This window comes from Eulemur rufifrons, chromosome 9 (genome assembly GCF_041146395.1).
Source record: "Eulemur rufifrons isolate Redbay chromosome 9, OSU_ERuf_1, whole genome shotgun sequence".
NCBI classification, from domain to species: Eukaryota; Metazoa; Chordata; class Mammalia; order Primates; family Lemuridae; genus Eulemur; species Eulemur rufifrons.
The window spans coordinates 14,139,376-14,153,323 of NC_090991.1; the positions used below are offsets into that span (position 1 = coordinate 14,139,376).

Here is a 13,948-nt window from a genome sequence, read left to right on the forward strand (position 1 = left end):
ACTCCTATCCAACTCTAAGGGCTCAGCTTAAATATTGTCTCCTCAAAGAAGCCTTACCTGACCCTCTCCAAGACTAGGTTAGGGTCCCCCACCCCTTAACCCCACACTCTCCCTGAGCTATGCTATGAGTCTCCTTTAAAACATTCATCACATCTAACTGTCCATCCCTCATTCTTTTTTTCCTAAAGGGCTGAGATATTTATTTAATTGCATTAAAAATCTAATACAGATGTGACTTAACTTTTTTTTAATCTGTCTGCATTTCCCCTTGGGTTTTCTTTTGTTTATTTTATCTATTTATTTATTTTATCTATTTATTTCAGAATATTATGAGGGTACAACTGTTTTGGTTACATGGGTTGCTTTTGTACTCCTTGAGTCAAAGGTGTAAGTGTGCCCATCATCCAGATAGTGTACATTGTACCCATTGGGTATGACTTCATCCATGCCCTCCCCTTTTCTCCCACCTGCATGATTTCCATTGAGTTTTACTTCCATCTGTGCACATGAGTGCTGATTGGTTAGTTCCAATTTAATAATGAGTACCTGTGGTGTTTGTTTTTCTATTCTTTAGATATTTCACTTAGAATGGTCTCCAGTTCCATCAAAATTGTTGCAAAAGGTATCAACTCATTTTTTTATGGCTGAGAAGTACTCCATGGTATACATATACCATATTTTATTAATCCATTCATGAACTGATGGGCACTGGAGTTGATTCCACATCTTTGCAATTGTGAATTGTGCTGTGATAAACATTCCAGTGCAGGTATACTTTTGATTAAATGATTTTTTTCCCTTTGGGTAAATACCCTGTAGTGGGATTGCTAGATCAAATGGTAGGTCTACTTTTAGTTCTTTGAAGACTCTCTATACTATTTTCCATAGAGGTTGCACTAGTTTGCAGTCTCACCAACAGTGTAAAAGTATTCCTATCTCTCCGCATCCACACCAGCATCTATTGTTTTGGGACTTTTTGAAAAAAGCAATTCTCACTAGGGTTAGGTGATATCTCATTGTGGTTTTTTTTTTTTTTTTTTTTTTTTTTTTGAGACAGAGTCTCGCTTTGTTGCCCAGGCTAGAGTGAGTGCCGTGGCATCAGCCTAGCTCACAGCAACCTCAAACTCCTGGGCTTAAGCGATCCTACTGCCTCAGCCTCCCGAGTAGCTGGGACTACAGGCATGCGCCACCATGCCCGGCTAATTTTTTTTGTATATATATATTTTTAGTTGTCCATATAATTTCTTTCTATTTTTAGTAGAGACGGGGGTCTCACTCTTGCTCAGGCTGGTCTCGAACTCCTGACCTCGAGCGATCCACCCGCCTCGGCCTCCCAGAGTGCTAGGATTACAGGCGTGAGCCACCGCGCCCGGCCTAATTTTTTCTATATATATATTTTTAGTTGTCCATATATAATTTCTTTCTATTTTTAGTAGAGACGGGGTCTCGCTCTTGCTCAGGCTGGTCTCAAACTCCTGACCTTGAGCGATCCACCCGCCTCGGCCTCCCAGAGTGCTAGGATTACAGGCGTGAGCCACCGCGCCCGGCCTCATTGTGGTTTTGATTTTCATTTCTCTGATGATTAGTGATGTTGAGCATTTTTTCATATGTTTTAGGCCAATAGTCTATCTTCTTTTGAAAAGTTTATATTCATGTCTTTTGCTCACTTTTTAAAGGGGTTGTTTGATTTTTTTTTTCTTGCCGATTTGATTGATTTCTTTGTAGATTCTGCTTATTAGCCCTTTACTGGATGTGTAGCATTCAAATATTTTCTCCCATTCTGTAGGTTTCTATTTACTCTATGGATTGTTTCCTTGGCTGTGCAGAAGCTTTTTAATTTAATCAAGCCCCATTTATTTATTTTTGTTGTTGCTGTGATTGCCTTTGGGATCTTCTTCATAAATTCTTTGCCTAGGCCAGTATCTAGAAGAGTTTTTCCAACCTTTTCTTCTAGAATTTTTATGGTTTCATGTCTTAGATTTAAGTCTGTGATCCATCTTGAATTAATTTTTGTGAGTGGTGAGAGATATGGATCCTGTTTCAATCTTCTACATGTGGCTAACCAATTTTTCCAGCACCATTTATTGAATAGGGATTCTTTTCCCCAGTGTATATTGCTGTCTACTTTATCAAAGATCAGATGGAACTATGTGAATGGTTTTATATCTGGGTTCTCTGGTCTGTTCCATTGGTCTATGTCTCTATTTTTGTGCCAGTACCATGCTGTTTGGGTTACTCTAGTCTTGTAATATAGCTTAAAATCTGGTAAAGTGATGCCTCCAGATTTCTTCCTTTTGCTTAAGGTTGCTTTGGCTATTCAGGCTCTTTTCTGGTTCCAAACAAAGCGTAGAATTATTTTTTCTAATCTGCGAAAAATGACGTTGGTATTTTCATGGAGATTGCATTAAATGTATAAAACACTTTGGGTAGAATGGACATTTTAACAATGTTGATTCTGTTGATTCATGAGCATGATATGTGTTTCCATTTGTTTACATCATCTGCAGTGATTCACAGTTCTCTTTGTAGAGATCTTTTACCTCCTTGGTTAAATATATTCCTAGGTATTTTATTTTCTTTGTAGCGATTGTGAAAGGTATTGAGTCTTTGATTTGATTCTCAGCTTGACTGTTGTTGGCATATAGGAATGCTACTGATTTGTGTACATTGATTTTGTAAACTGAGACTTCCTGAATTTATCAATTCCAGGAGTCTCTTGGCAGAATTTTGGGGGTTTTCTAGATATAAGATCATATCATCAGCAAAGAACAATAGTTTGGCCTTCTCTTTCCCCATTTGGATATCCTTGATTTCATTCACTTGCCTCATTGCTCTGGCTAGGATTTCCAGCACTATGTTGAATAGAAGTGGTGACAGTAGGCACCCTTTTCTTGTTCCAGTTCTGAGCAGGAATGCTTTCAACTTTCCCCATTCAGTGTGATGTTGGCTGTGGCTGTGGGTTTGTCAGAGATGGCTTTCACCATTTTGAGGTATGTGCCATCTAAGCCTACTTTGTTAAGGGTTTTTATCATGGAAGGGTGCTGAATTTTGTCAAATGCTTTTTCTACATCTGTTGAGATGATCATATGCTCTTTATTTTTGCTTATGTTCATGTGGTGAATCAAGCTTATTAACTTATGCATGTGGAACCATCCTTGCATTCCTGGGATGAAGCCCCCTTGGTCGTGGTGGATTATATTTTGATGTGCTGCTAAATTTGGTTTGTTAGAATTTTTTTTTTTTTTGAGGATTTTTGCATCTATATTCATGAGGGATATTGGTCTGTAGTTTTCTTTTTTTGTTGTGTCCTTTCCTGGGTTTGGTATCAGGGTGATACTGGCTTTGCAGAATGAGCTGGGGAGGATTTCTTCCTTCTCAATTTTATGAAATAATTTCTGCAGTATGGGTACCAATTCTTCTTTGTCAGTCTGATAAAATTTGGCTGTGAAACCACCTGGTCCAGTACTTTTTATTTGTTGGAAGATTTTTTATTGCCTGCTCCAATGTCATTGCTCATAATTGGTCTGTTCAAGAGTTCTATTTCTTCCTGAATGAGCCTTGGGAGATTGTGTGTTTCCAGGCATTTGTCCATTTCCTCAACTTCTAGAGTTTATGTCCATAGAGATTTTTATATATAATAGTATTTAGAATGATATTTTGTATTTCTGTGATATCAGCTGTAATATCTCCTTTTTCAATTCTGATTGAGCTTATTTGGGTCATTTCTTTTCTATTTCTGATGAATCTAGTGAGAATATATCAATTTTGTTTATCTTTTCCAAGACCCAACTTTTTGTTTCATTAATCTTCTGTATTATTTTTTTTATTTTCAATTTCATTTAGTTCTGCTCTGACCTTAGTTATTTCTTTTCTTCTGCTGGGTTTGGGTTTGGTTTGCTCTTCCTTTTCTAGTTCCTTGAGATGATTCATTTGATTGTTGATTTGTGATCTTTCTGTCTTTTGGATGTAGGCATTTAAGGCTATGAATTTCCCCTTAGGACTGCTTTTGCTGAACCCCACAGGTTTTGATGACTTGTGTCCCCTTTGTCATTTAGTTCAAGGAATCTTTTGATTCCCACCTTAACTTCCTCCTTGACCTAATAACCATTCAGCAGTAGGTTGTTTAATTTCCATGACTTTATGTAGAATCGAGTGTTTCTGTTAGAGTTGATTTCTAATTTTATTCCATTGTGGTCTGAGAAGATATATGGTATAATTTCTATTTTTTTGAACTTGTTGAGATATGTTTTGTGGCCTAAGATGTGATCTATCTTAGAGAATGTTCTATGTGCTGAGGAAAAGAATGTATATTCAGCAGTTTTGGGGTAGAATGTTCTGTAAATGTCTGTTAGGCCCATTTCCTCTACAGTCCCATTTAAGTCCAGTGTTTCTTCATTTATTTTATGCTTGGCGAATCTCTCCAGTTCTGTCAGTGAGGTGTTGAAGTCCTCAGCAATTACAATGTTGCTGTTTATCTCTTTGTTTAGATCTAGCAGGGTTTGCTTTATGAATCTGGGTGCACCGGTGTTACGTGCATAAATATTTAGAATTGCTATGTCTTCTTGATAAATTGCTCCCTTTACCATTATGTAATGACCCTCTTTTCTTTCTTTTCTATTGTTGACTTGAAGTCTATGTTATCTGATATGAGAATGGCTATACCTGCTTTCTTTTGATTTTCATTTGCATGGAATATTTTTCTCCATCCCTTTACCTTGAGTCTGAATGAGTCCTTGTGGGTGAGATGTGTTTCCTAGAGACAGCAGATATTTGGCTTGTATTTTTTTTATCCAATCAGCTAGCCTATGTCTCTTGAGTGGGGAATTCAAGCCATTCACATTTATTGAAAGGATTGATAAGTGGGATGCATTTCTGTTCATCCTGTTGAGTAGAATCTTGTTGCTTTGCTTTACCTCTTGAGCCATTATTTTATATGGGCTCTGGGCTTAGCTGTTGGGTAATTTTACACTGGTGGGTTTCTGTTGTGCAGATTAATGTATAATGCAAATCTGAGTACTTCCTGCAGGGCAGATCTGGTCTTGACAAATTCCCTCAGGGTTTGCTTGCCTGAAAAAGTCTTTATTTTATTTCTCCCTGGTATAAGAAACTTAGTTTTGCAGGATACGAAATTCTAGGCTGGCCATTAGTTTATTTAAGAAGCCTGAAGATGGGGCCCCAATCTCTTGTGGCTTTTAAGGTCTCAGTCGAAAAGTCTGCAGTTGGCCTGATGGGTTTTCCTTTGTAACTTACCTGATGTTTTCACCTTATGGCTCACAGGAGTTCCTCCTTTGTGTTGACTTTGACCAGTCTGATGACTATGTGTTGTGGTGATTGCCTCTTTGCAATGAATCTCCTAGGTGTCCTTTGAGCTTCTTGTACTTGGATATCTACATTTCTAGCAAGACCAGGGAAGCCTTCCTCTATTATTCCCTCAAGTAGTTTTTCCAACCCTTGTGTGATTTCTTCTTCACCCTCAGGGATGCCTATAATTCTTATGTTTGGCCTTTTTACATAACCCCATATTTCTTGTCGGCTTTGTTCCTTCCTCCTAATTCTCTGTTCTTTATCTTTGACTGGCTTGTTTAATTTGAAGGTGTTGTCTTCAAGCTCTGAGATTCTTTTTTCTGCCTGTTCTAGTCTGTCTTTAAGACTTTCCACTGAGATTCACATTCCTTGAATGAATTTTTCATTTCCAGAAGTTCTATTTGGTTTTTTTTTAATAATTCGATTTCTTTAATGAATTTTTCATTGATTTCCTGAATTTTTTTGTGTTTTTTTTTTTTTTGTTTGTTTGTTTTGGTTTTCCATTTTCTCTTGTATTTCATTGAGCTTCCTTATAATCCATGTATGGAATTTTTTATCTGTCATTTCAATATTTTGATTTTGGTTGGTATCCACTGCTAGAGAGCTGGTGTTCCCTTTTGGGGGTGATCTTTTGCTCTGATTCTTCATACTTCCTGAGTTCTTTCATGGATATCTTCTCATCTGGAGCAGCTGTTGCTTCTATTTTTAGAGAATGTCATGCCCAGTTTAATCTCTGAGATAATAGGTGGTGCTTGTGGGTGAGAATCAACCACACCCTGTATGACTGAGTCAGAAAATGCTGTAAGGGCATGCAAATTGACCTCCCTGTCAGTAGGTGATGCCTGCCAGAGGAACAAGCTGCAATGTTGTTTTTGGGTCCTGTGACCAGCTCTATTGCCTCAGGAGAAGCATTCGAATACCCCAGGTGGTGGTTGGGGTCCTGGAACTTCAGATGAGTCCTAATTCTCTGCCACAGCAGAGGCGGGTAGGGGAGTGCTGCTGGGCAGTGCTGGGTTGAGTGAGGTTGCCCTCAGGGTCCACAAAAGCTGCCAACGGATCTCTTTCAGAAGAGTCAAAGGTCTGCTCCCAGCTTCTGGGCAAAGCCACCTGGGAGTGCCTGAAGTGGCCCCACCCAACCAGAAAGTCTGCTTGAGGAGGTGGGACCATCTGAGATTCATAATCTGACAGTCTGGAGTGGGCCTCACTCTTCTCCACCCTCCCATGCTCTGAGGTATTCTGCCCCCCAGTGTCTTCCAGCAGGCAGGAGCTCAAGCCACCCAGGCTCCCCCAAGACTGTGATGAAGGCTAGGAAGTTCCCTGCCCAGGATTCCAGCCTGAGCTGAAAGCGCAGCCCTCCAGTGGGGGATGGGTGCCTTGCCAGCACACTGCGGCTAGGACCCACACTGCACTCTCCCCGCTGATCTGCCCATGAGGGCTCTCTCACCTCCCGAGACTAATTCACAAATCTCCTCTCCCTGCCCCTGAGCAATGCCATCAAGACCTGGGGGTATGGGATCTGACCTTAGGGTTCATCCCTGAGTCCCCAAAGATCAATCCCTGACCATGCTGGTCCTGAGTTGCCCCTGGGATGCTCAAGCAGGTTCAATGTCCCTCTGCCTTGAGGCATTCCCCACTCTCATAGAGTCACCAGGCAAACAGCACAACGGAGAGCTGACAGGCAGGGAGCTCACAATGCGAGCACCCCTCGGTCTGCTGGAGGACCCCAAGAGGAAAAGTTTGATCCCCACTCTCTGTGGAAGCCTCGGTGTGGTGGCTCAATTGTTTCTCTCGGCAGCCATGGGTTGGGGAGGGAAGGGGAGAAAGAGTCTGGATGGAGGAAAGTTAGCACTCTGGTGGTGCCCGTCCCTCCCTATGGGAGGCCATCCACCCAGAATGGCCAGGTACTGGAATCACACAGGTCACCTAGGACCCACTGGAAACCTGTGGCTTCTGCAGTCTAGGCCAGAGTTGGAAAACGTCTCTGTGGGAATGAGGGAGACAAAACCTGAGGAGCTGAAGCCTGCTGGGGAAGACAAAGACACACAGTGGGTAAAGAAGCAATACGGTACCTGCCATCCCAGCTTAGGTCTGTGGGGCAGGAAGCAGCCCAGGGAGCTGGGAGCCTGGTGCCCCATCCACAAGAAGCTCCCAGCTCATTGGCGGCAGCAGCCTCTGGGCTTATGTGGGCAGAAGGTCTCTCCAGCAGCTCAGGAACCCACCATCCATCAGAGATGTGAGGTGGGGAGAAACAAACCTCTCCACCTCCTCTCATTGGACTCCAAGCCTCTTGGGGGTTGATCTCTGCCGATACCTTGCTCCTTCCTGTCCTGTTCTGCAGCTTCTTCCCGTGGAGCCTCTGGTAAGTTCTGGCATATTTCCCTTGAAATTATACTCGATCTATGTTTGTTCATTTGTTTTTCTTTTTCATATAAAACTTTTCCTTCTTTCTGAGATGATCTGGCAGCTGGTATCTCTCTCTGGTCCACCATCTTGACTCCCAGAAGTGACTTAACTTTTGAATGTTCATAGAGATGAGAAAGATTAAGTCCATCTCTCATTCTTGACATTATTTTTTCGACTTTTGGCTCCCTAGCTAGACTACAAGCTCCAGAAAGGCAGGGACCATAATATCTTGTTCACTACAAGGTCCCCACAATCCAACACTGGGCCTGGCATATCGTTAGCACATGCAGTTGAAAGCTATTGGTTTCGCCTGCCCTGTACCCATTTCCCCTTCTTCCCACAGTAGCACCTCAATTTTCCTTCGAGGAGCCACCCCTCTCCTGCTCTCAGTTCCTATGTTTTAGGGGTGGTCATGAGACCCATGTCTGGCCAATCAGACCAGGGAGATGTCCCTGGTCACAATGATTGGTTCAGGGATAGCCATGTGACCTAAGCCAGGCCAATGAGCTTCCTCTCTGGGACTTTGTTAGAACTACTGAGGAAAACTTCTTTGCACTGGGGTTACTTAGTGGGTAGGAGCTGCTGTCACAATCCTGCCACCACAGAGGCAGAGCTTGACAGAGAATGAAACCAACACAGAAGAAGGAATGAGACAGATTTCATGGACGCAGCCATATCTGGCATCTATACTAGCCATTACAAAGGCAAAAAAAAGATTATTTTATGCCTAAGCCAAAGTGAGTTGTTTCTGTCACTTGCAACCAAGAGTCCTGACTAATACAACATTCAAATAAATATTGGACATTGAGTGACTTAAATGAGTGCATGAGTGAGTAAAGTCAGCCAAGAGAACTCAGTGACTACTCCTCGGAGACTGTCAGGGTTCTCCCTGCAAACTCCCGCCATCCATGAGGACAGAGGCAAACATCCCACACCCAACTTTACAGACCAAGGGACTAACACTCAGAATAGTGACATGCCTCTTAGCATTACCCTGTGCAAATGAGCCATCCCAGCACCTGGCTCAGATACCAGCACTGGCTTTCAGTGCCCCCTGGGTACTCAAAAAGGAGGAGAATAGAGCTGTCCTTGATCAGCCCTACACTCTGTCCTGCCCGCTGCCTACTGCTGAACTCTTATCCTACCCGGGGCAGGCTCTGGCTGCCATGCCACATACACACTCCAAAGTGTCTATCACACAGCTCTGTGCATCATGGGCCCCCAATATAGGATGGTAACAGCAAGAAGGATGGTTTTTATTTGCTTCTTTTGGGGGGCATCACCTGGCAACAGATTAGGTCAGGGAAGAGGAGAGGCAATTTGGAACAGTGGGAGGAGATGCCTAATTATTTCCCTATGAGTCACCTCAGAGCAGAGCCCCAGGACAGAGATAGGTGCTGGCCTAGATGTCCCCTCAGCTGACTCAGGAGGCAGGTGACTTCTTCAAAGCTAGTCCTCACTTGCCCCACAAAGTGTGAAGGGAGAAGGGAGGGAAGGAGGGAGAGAGGAGCATGACGGCCTAGGCAGGAACACTGGCTGAGCTGAAAGTCCCCATGAGGGCCAGCTATCCTTTGCCAGGGGGACTGAAAAGTAAAGGGGGAAGGACATGGTGATGGGAGGGTACTGCCCCCTCAGCTCCTTTCCAGGAATGGGAGGGTTCCCAGCCTGGGGTCCTCGGATATGGTTTCCCCAGGAAAGAAGCTTATGAATGAAGTGTTGATAGGAAAAGAACTACTCAACCCCCACCCCCGAACCCCCAGGGCAACTCTCCCAGGACTAGGGTGACTGGGCCATCCCAGCAGGGCCAGTCATAGGCAGGTAGACCAGCATGTAAGTGCCATTCAAGTCCCAGGAGCCCCCCACCCCAGCCCCAGGCAGTCCTTCTGGGCACTCAGCTGCATTCTGTCTCCCCACCTCCTCCTGCCTGGGCCCCTCACTCTCAAACCCCACCACTCCACAAGGCCTCTCACCAATTACCAAGAGTCCTGCCAACTCCATTTCAGCCCCAGTCTATTTCCTTGTGGCCTCTTGGCACAGATACCCAAGTCTCTCGGTCACACTTTCCTCCCACACTAGTGAGCTTAATTGGACACTGCCTCCAGAAGTGCTGGGGCACTCCATAGCCCCGGTGGGGCAGGAGCAGCTGGGCCTGGAGCCAAGGCAACAGCAAGGCTTCGAGACTTCCCCCCACCCACTTCCCCTCCCTGCTTACTGAATCCAAGCCTCTTACCTTCATGGTGGGCGGTGCAGTGAGAGGAGGGGACAGCGGCCGGTCTGGGAGGCTCACCTCCGAGCTGTTGGCCAGCTCCTGCTTCCTGCAAAGAGGACAAAGAACAGAGAAGAGGTGAGTGAGGACCTGCCTGCACCGTCCCCTCTTTCCCCAAAGAGTGGCTGGGCTTTGGGACACAGTTTAACATACAATGCAGAAGACGAGAGTTGGGTGCATTTTCTGCACCGTGATGTACTAAAATCTAACGCGGTGCTACCAAATGTGGTTCCTGGACCACCAGCATCACCTGGGAACTTGCTAAACATGCAAATTCTCAAGTGCACATCAGAATCTCCAGTGATGGTGCCCAAGAATCTGTGTTTTAACAAGCTCTCCAGGTGACTCTGATGCACAGTGAGGACCACTGGTCTAGAGAGATGCAGGGCTAGGGCTGGGGTGGAAGGGGACGAGGGGAGAGGGATAAATGCCAGGGATTCATTCTCCCTTGGGCCCCTCTGTCCACACACACACACAGGCCCTAGCCAGAGAGCTGACCTTGGGAGGACAGGGCTGCCTGCTGTGCAAGCCACAGGTAAAACTTATTTTAGTCCATGTGGGCTAGGACCATGGAGAGGCAGCTAAACAGAGTTGTGTCACCATGGCAACATGGCTGCAACAGGTTGGCTGCACTCACACACTCCCCACTTTCCATCTGGCCCTTGCCAGTGACCAGAGAGTGCTTGTTTGCAGTCCTATCACCAGGCAGACTGTTTGGGGTGAGATAAGCCCTCACAGCAATGGTTACGCAACAAGGCCAGCTGGGCAAAGCCTGGGGAGTCCCCAGGCAAGGGACTCTGGTGTCCAGGATGTGCCCCGGCTATTTCCCAGAGGGGACGGGGAGGCTTGGATAACAACATTATAAGCCTAAGAAGACCGTGCTGAGCGGTCAATGCCCTCAACTTTACAAGTGTTTCCTTCTCCAGAGCCCCACTTGGAAGCAGCCAAGAGGGTCAGCCCAACAGCTGGGTCCCACTCAAATGACCAAAGGGCCCCTACTGCCATCTTGAGAGAACACTTCTGTAGCTCTTCTCAGCCCACAGTCTGCCAGCAGGGTGAGAACTCCAACCCCCAGCCTTCTTCATGAGAGAAACCCACCCTCCCTCCAGAGCCCAGCCCTCCAGCCTTGCAGAGGGAAGCCCTGGCCCTGGGGCCCAGACACCCTCCCATCCTGGCTCCCCTTGGCCCACGGGGCAGGCCAGTGTGGGAACACCTCCTGAGAAACCAGGCTGGGCCCACGGCTGTGTCCACCCTGACACAACAACCCTGTATGCCCCTGCAGCTGGCCACCCTCACTGTCCTCTAAGCAGCCAGATAAGGACTCTGGTGAACGTCTATCTGGCTTGGCAGAGGATCCTATGACCCCATTAACCTCAACCTGGCAATCCCCCTCTTCTGCTCCACCATCTGCCTTCCTCCTTCTCCATTCCTGGACCTTGTTGATGCAACCTACGACAGCTGGACAGGGGGTCCCCTTTCTCCTGATCCAGACTGTAAGTAGCACAAGAACCATCAGGGCTAAGAAAGCACATAAGTGCGTGCGCGCACACACACTCGCACGAAAGAATGAACCGGCTCCTTCTACCTCTCAGCTAGAGCCACCAGCCTCCCTGCTCTGTTTATGGTCTGGGACATCACCACTGTGGGGTCCTGCCTGGCTGCCTGCCCCGCACCTGCCTGTGGACCCAACAGAGCTGAGTCCAGCACAGGCTCACCCCCTCCTACTACTTGGGCCGTTCCCAAGCAGCCACTGCTCCTCCCCAGTGGTCCTGGCCCCTGAGAGCCAGGATGGGGAAAAACGAAGGGAGAAAGGATGACCAAGGTTGGAAGACACCACCCTTGGGTCTCCTAGGTGAGGACAGCTCCCCTGAGGGGCTGGGAGCCTGGTAGGGAAAAGCATGCAGGAAGGGAGGAAGGTAAGCCCCCCACCCAAAGTGTACAGGGCTGCTGCTCTGGGCTCAGGTGAGGATCTCTGGCCTATTCTCCTGGAGCTGGCTTGCAGGCACCTTGACCAACAGCAGCCCTGGCTCTCCAGGAACACACACCCTAGAGGACGACAATGCTGGCAGGTCTCTAACAACACTAGTCAAGGGACGCTTACCTACAAGGGACGATGCCTGTTTCTTTCCACAAGGTGCAAGATGTCCATGCCCATGAGACCAGAGCACATGTTATTATTGTCCAAGGTCTCTGAGTCCTGCTCAAGGGACCCCAGCACCCAACACTCCTGGGCTGAGCCCCTCTCCCATTTCCCCTGAATGTTGGATAAGCTCCTGGGGTCTCCCAGGGGAACACAGGGCAGCTGAGACCAGAAGGATTTCCCGGGTGATGCTTGGGAGCTTGGAAGGTGCTGGAACAGGAATGAGCACCAGTGGTGACCAGCCTCACGCTGGCTCCAGGGCTGTGTCCAAGACTCCAGAGGGGATGCCAGGGTGGGAAGAAGACATGACTGCTGTCCTCAAAAAGATGAGAACTCAGAGAACACACAGGCGCTTGGTTACAAGTTAGAATCTACCCTGCCGTGATATACAGATGGCTTAGAGTGGCACCTTTCAGGGACACAGGCCATAGTGCACCATCCCCACTCTTGACCCAGCCCTTCCTCCTTTTTAAAAGCTAATGCTTGGTATGGGTTGAATCGTGTCCCCTCAAAAAGATACGCTGAAGTCCTAACCCCCAGTCCCTGTGAATATGGCCTATTTGGAAATAGCTTTGTAATGTAATCAAGTTATCAGGTCATTAGGGCAGGCCCTTAATTCAAGATGACCAGTGTCCTTCTAAGAAGCATGTGATGTGAAGACACAGACACACAGCAAGGATACCACGTGGCGACAGAGGCAGAGACCAAAGCCATGCAGCTGCAAGCCAAGGCACACCAAGGACGGCCACCACCCCCAGAAGCTAGAAGAGGCGAGGAGGGATTCTTCTCTAGAAACTCCAGAGGAGCATGGTCCTACGAACACCTTGATTTTGGACTTCTTGCTTCCAGAACCAAGACAATCCATGTCTGTTGCTTTAAGCCACCCTCTGCGGTACTGGGCAATGGCAGCCCTGGGAAATGAATGCAGTGCCCAGGTGCCCGGTTCCAGGCTTGGCCTTGTGATTGGAGAACCATAAACAAGGAGGGTGAAATCCTGCTTCTGCCTCACCCTGCTCCGATCAGCTGTGCTCGACCCCCTCCTGCCCCAGCCCTCACAACCCATGACATGTGCGTGTGGGCCACCCTCTCAAGGACGGCCAGGCCCAGCCGGCCACCAGCTGGTGCCGAGATAAGATAGAGCAAGAGCGGCAGTGCTCCTTGCAATTCTAGCCCTTTCTCGCCCACGCAGGCAAACATATCACACATGCGTAGGTGAAAGTGATGTGATTATATCAAGGGATAACCTTGAATGTGCTCTCATTTATTATAACCAAAAGGTAAATCCTCAGCAGAGATGACAACTGTCTTGTGACCCACAGTGATCTTGCCAGGTGTCGTGGTACTGAGATTGAAAACTGCCCCCCAACCAACCCAGCCAAGTACTCACACATGGCCCTAAGGGGTCCCAGACCCACACAGGAGGGGTTGGTGATGGGGGAAGCTTGGAAAAGAGAGATGTGAAAAAGAGGACAGAGGGAAGGCAGAGGAGGGGACGAGGAAGATTCCACACTCGGCTGAAAGGAGGGGGCCTCCTCCACCTGGGGAGTCCTGGAGGCGTCGCTCCCTCAGCATTTCTGCTGCCTGCCGTGCCGGGGTTCCCTACTGTTGGGTTCCTCCCCTAAATATGGGACATCCTGGGGTGGATAGGAGGACTCAGGGAGGCCAGGAGAAGTCCTAGCCAAATGCAAATGTTGGGAGGAAGCGATCAAAGGGGACTGGAGTGGAAGCTGACAACCCAGCTTCCCAGGGAGGATGATTGTCCCAGATGGGACTGACCCCTGGGGAGGGCCCTATTACAGCACCCAGGCCTCCAGTGTCCTCGCCCCCACCTCCGA

The 13,948-nt window shown here is 47.1% G+C and overlaps 1 protein-coding gene across 1 annotated transcript in view; it reads right to left on the reverse strand.

Moving 5' to 3' along the window:
- The window catches only part of RAP1GAP2 (RAP1 GTPase activating protein 2), a 228,243-nt gene that overhangs the window by 100,540 nt on the left and 113,755 nt on the right, over nt 1-13,948 (reverse strand). Inside the window, exon 4 of the mRNA XM_069483478.1 lies at nt 9,938-10,022. Coding sequence (XP_069339579.1) covers nt 9,938-10,022 — 85 coding nt within the window. The remainder of the gene's footprint in view (nt 1-9,937; nt 10,023-13,948) is intronic.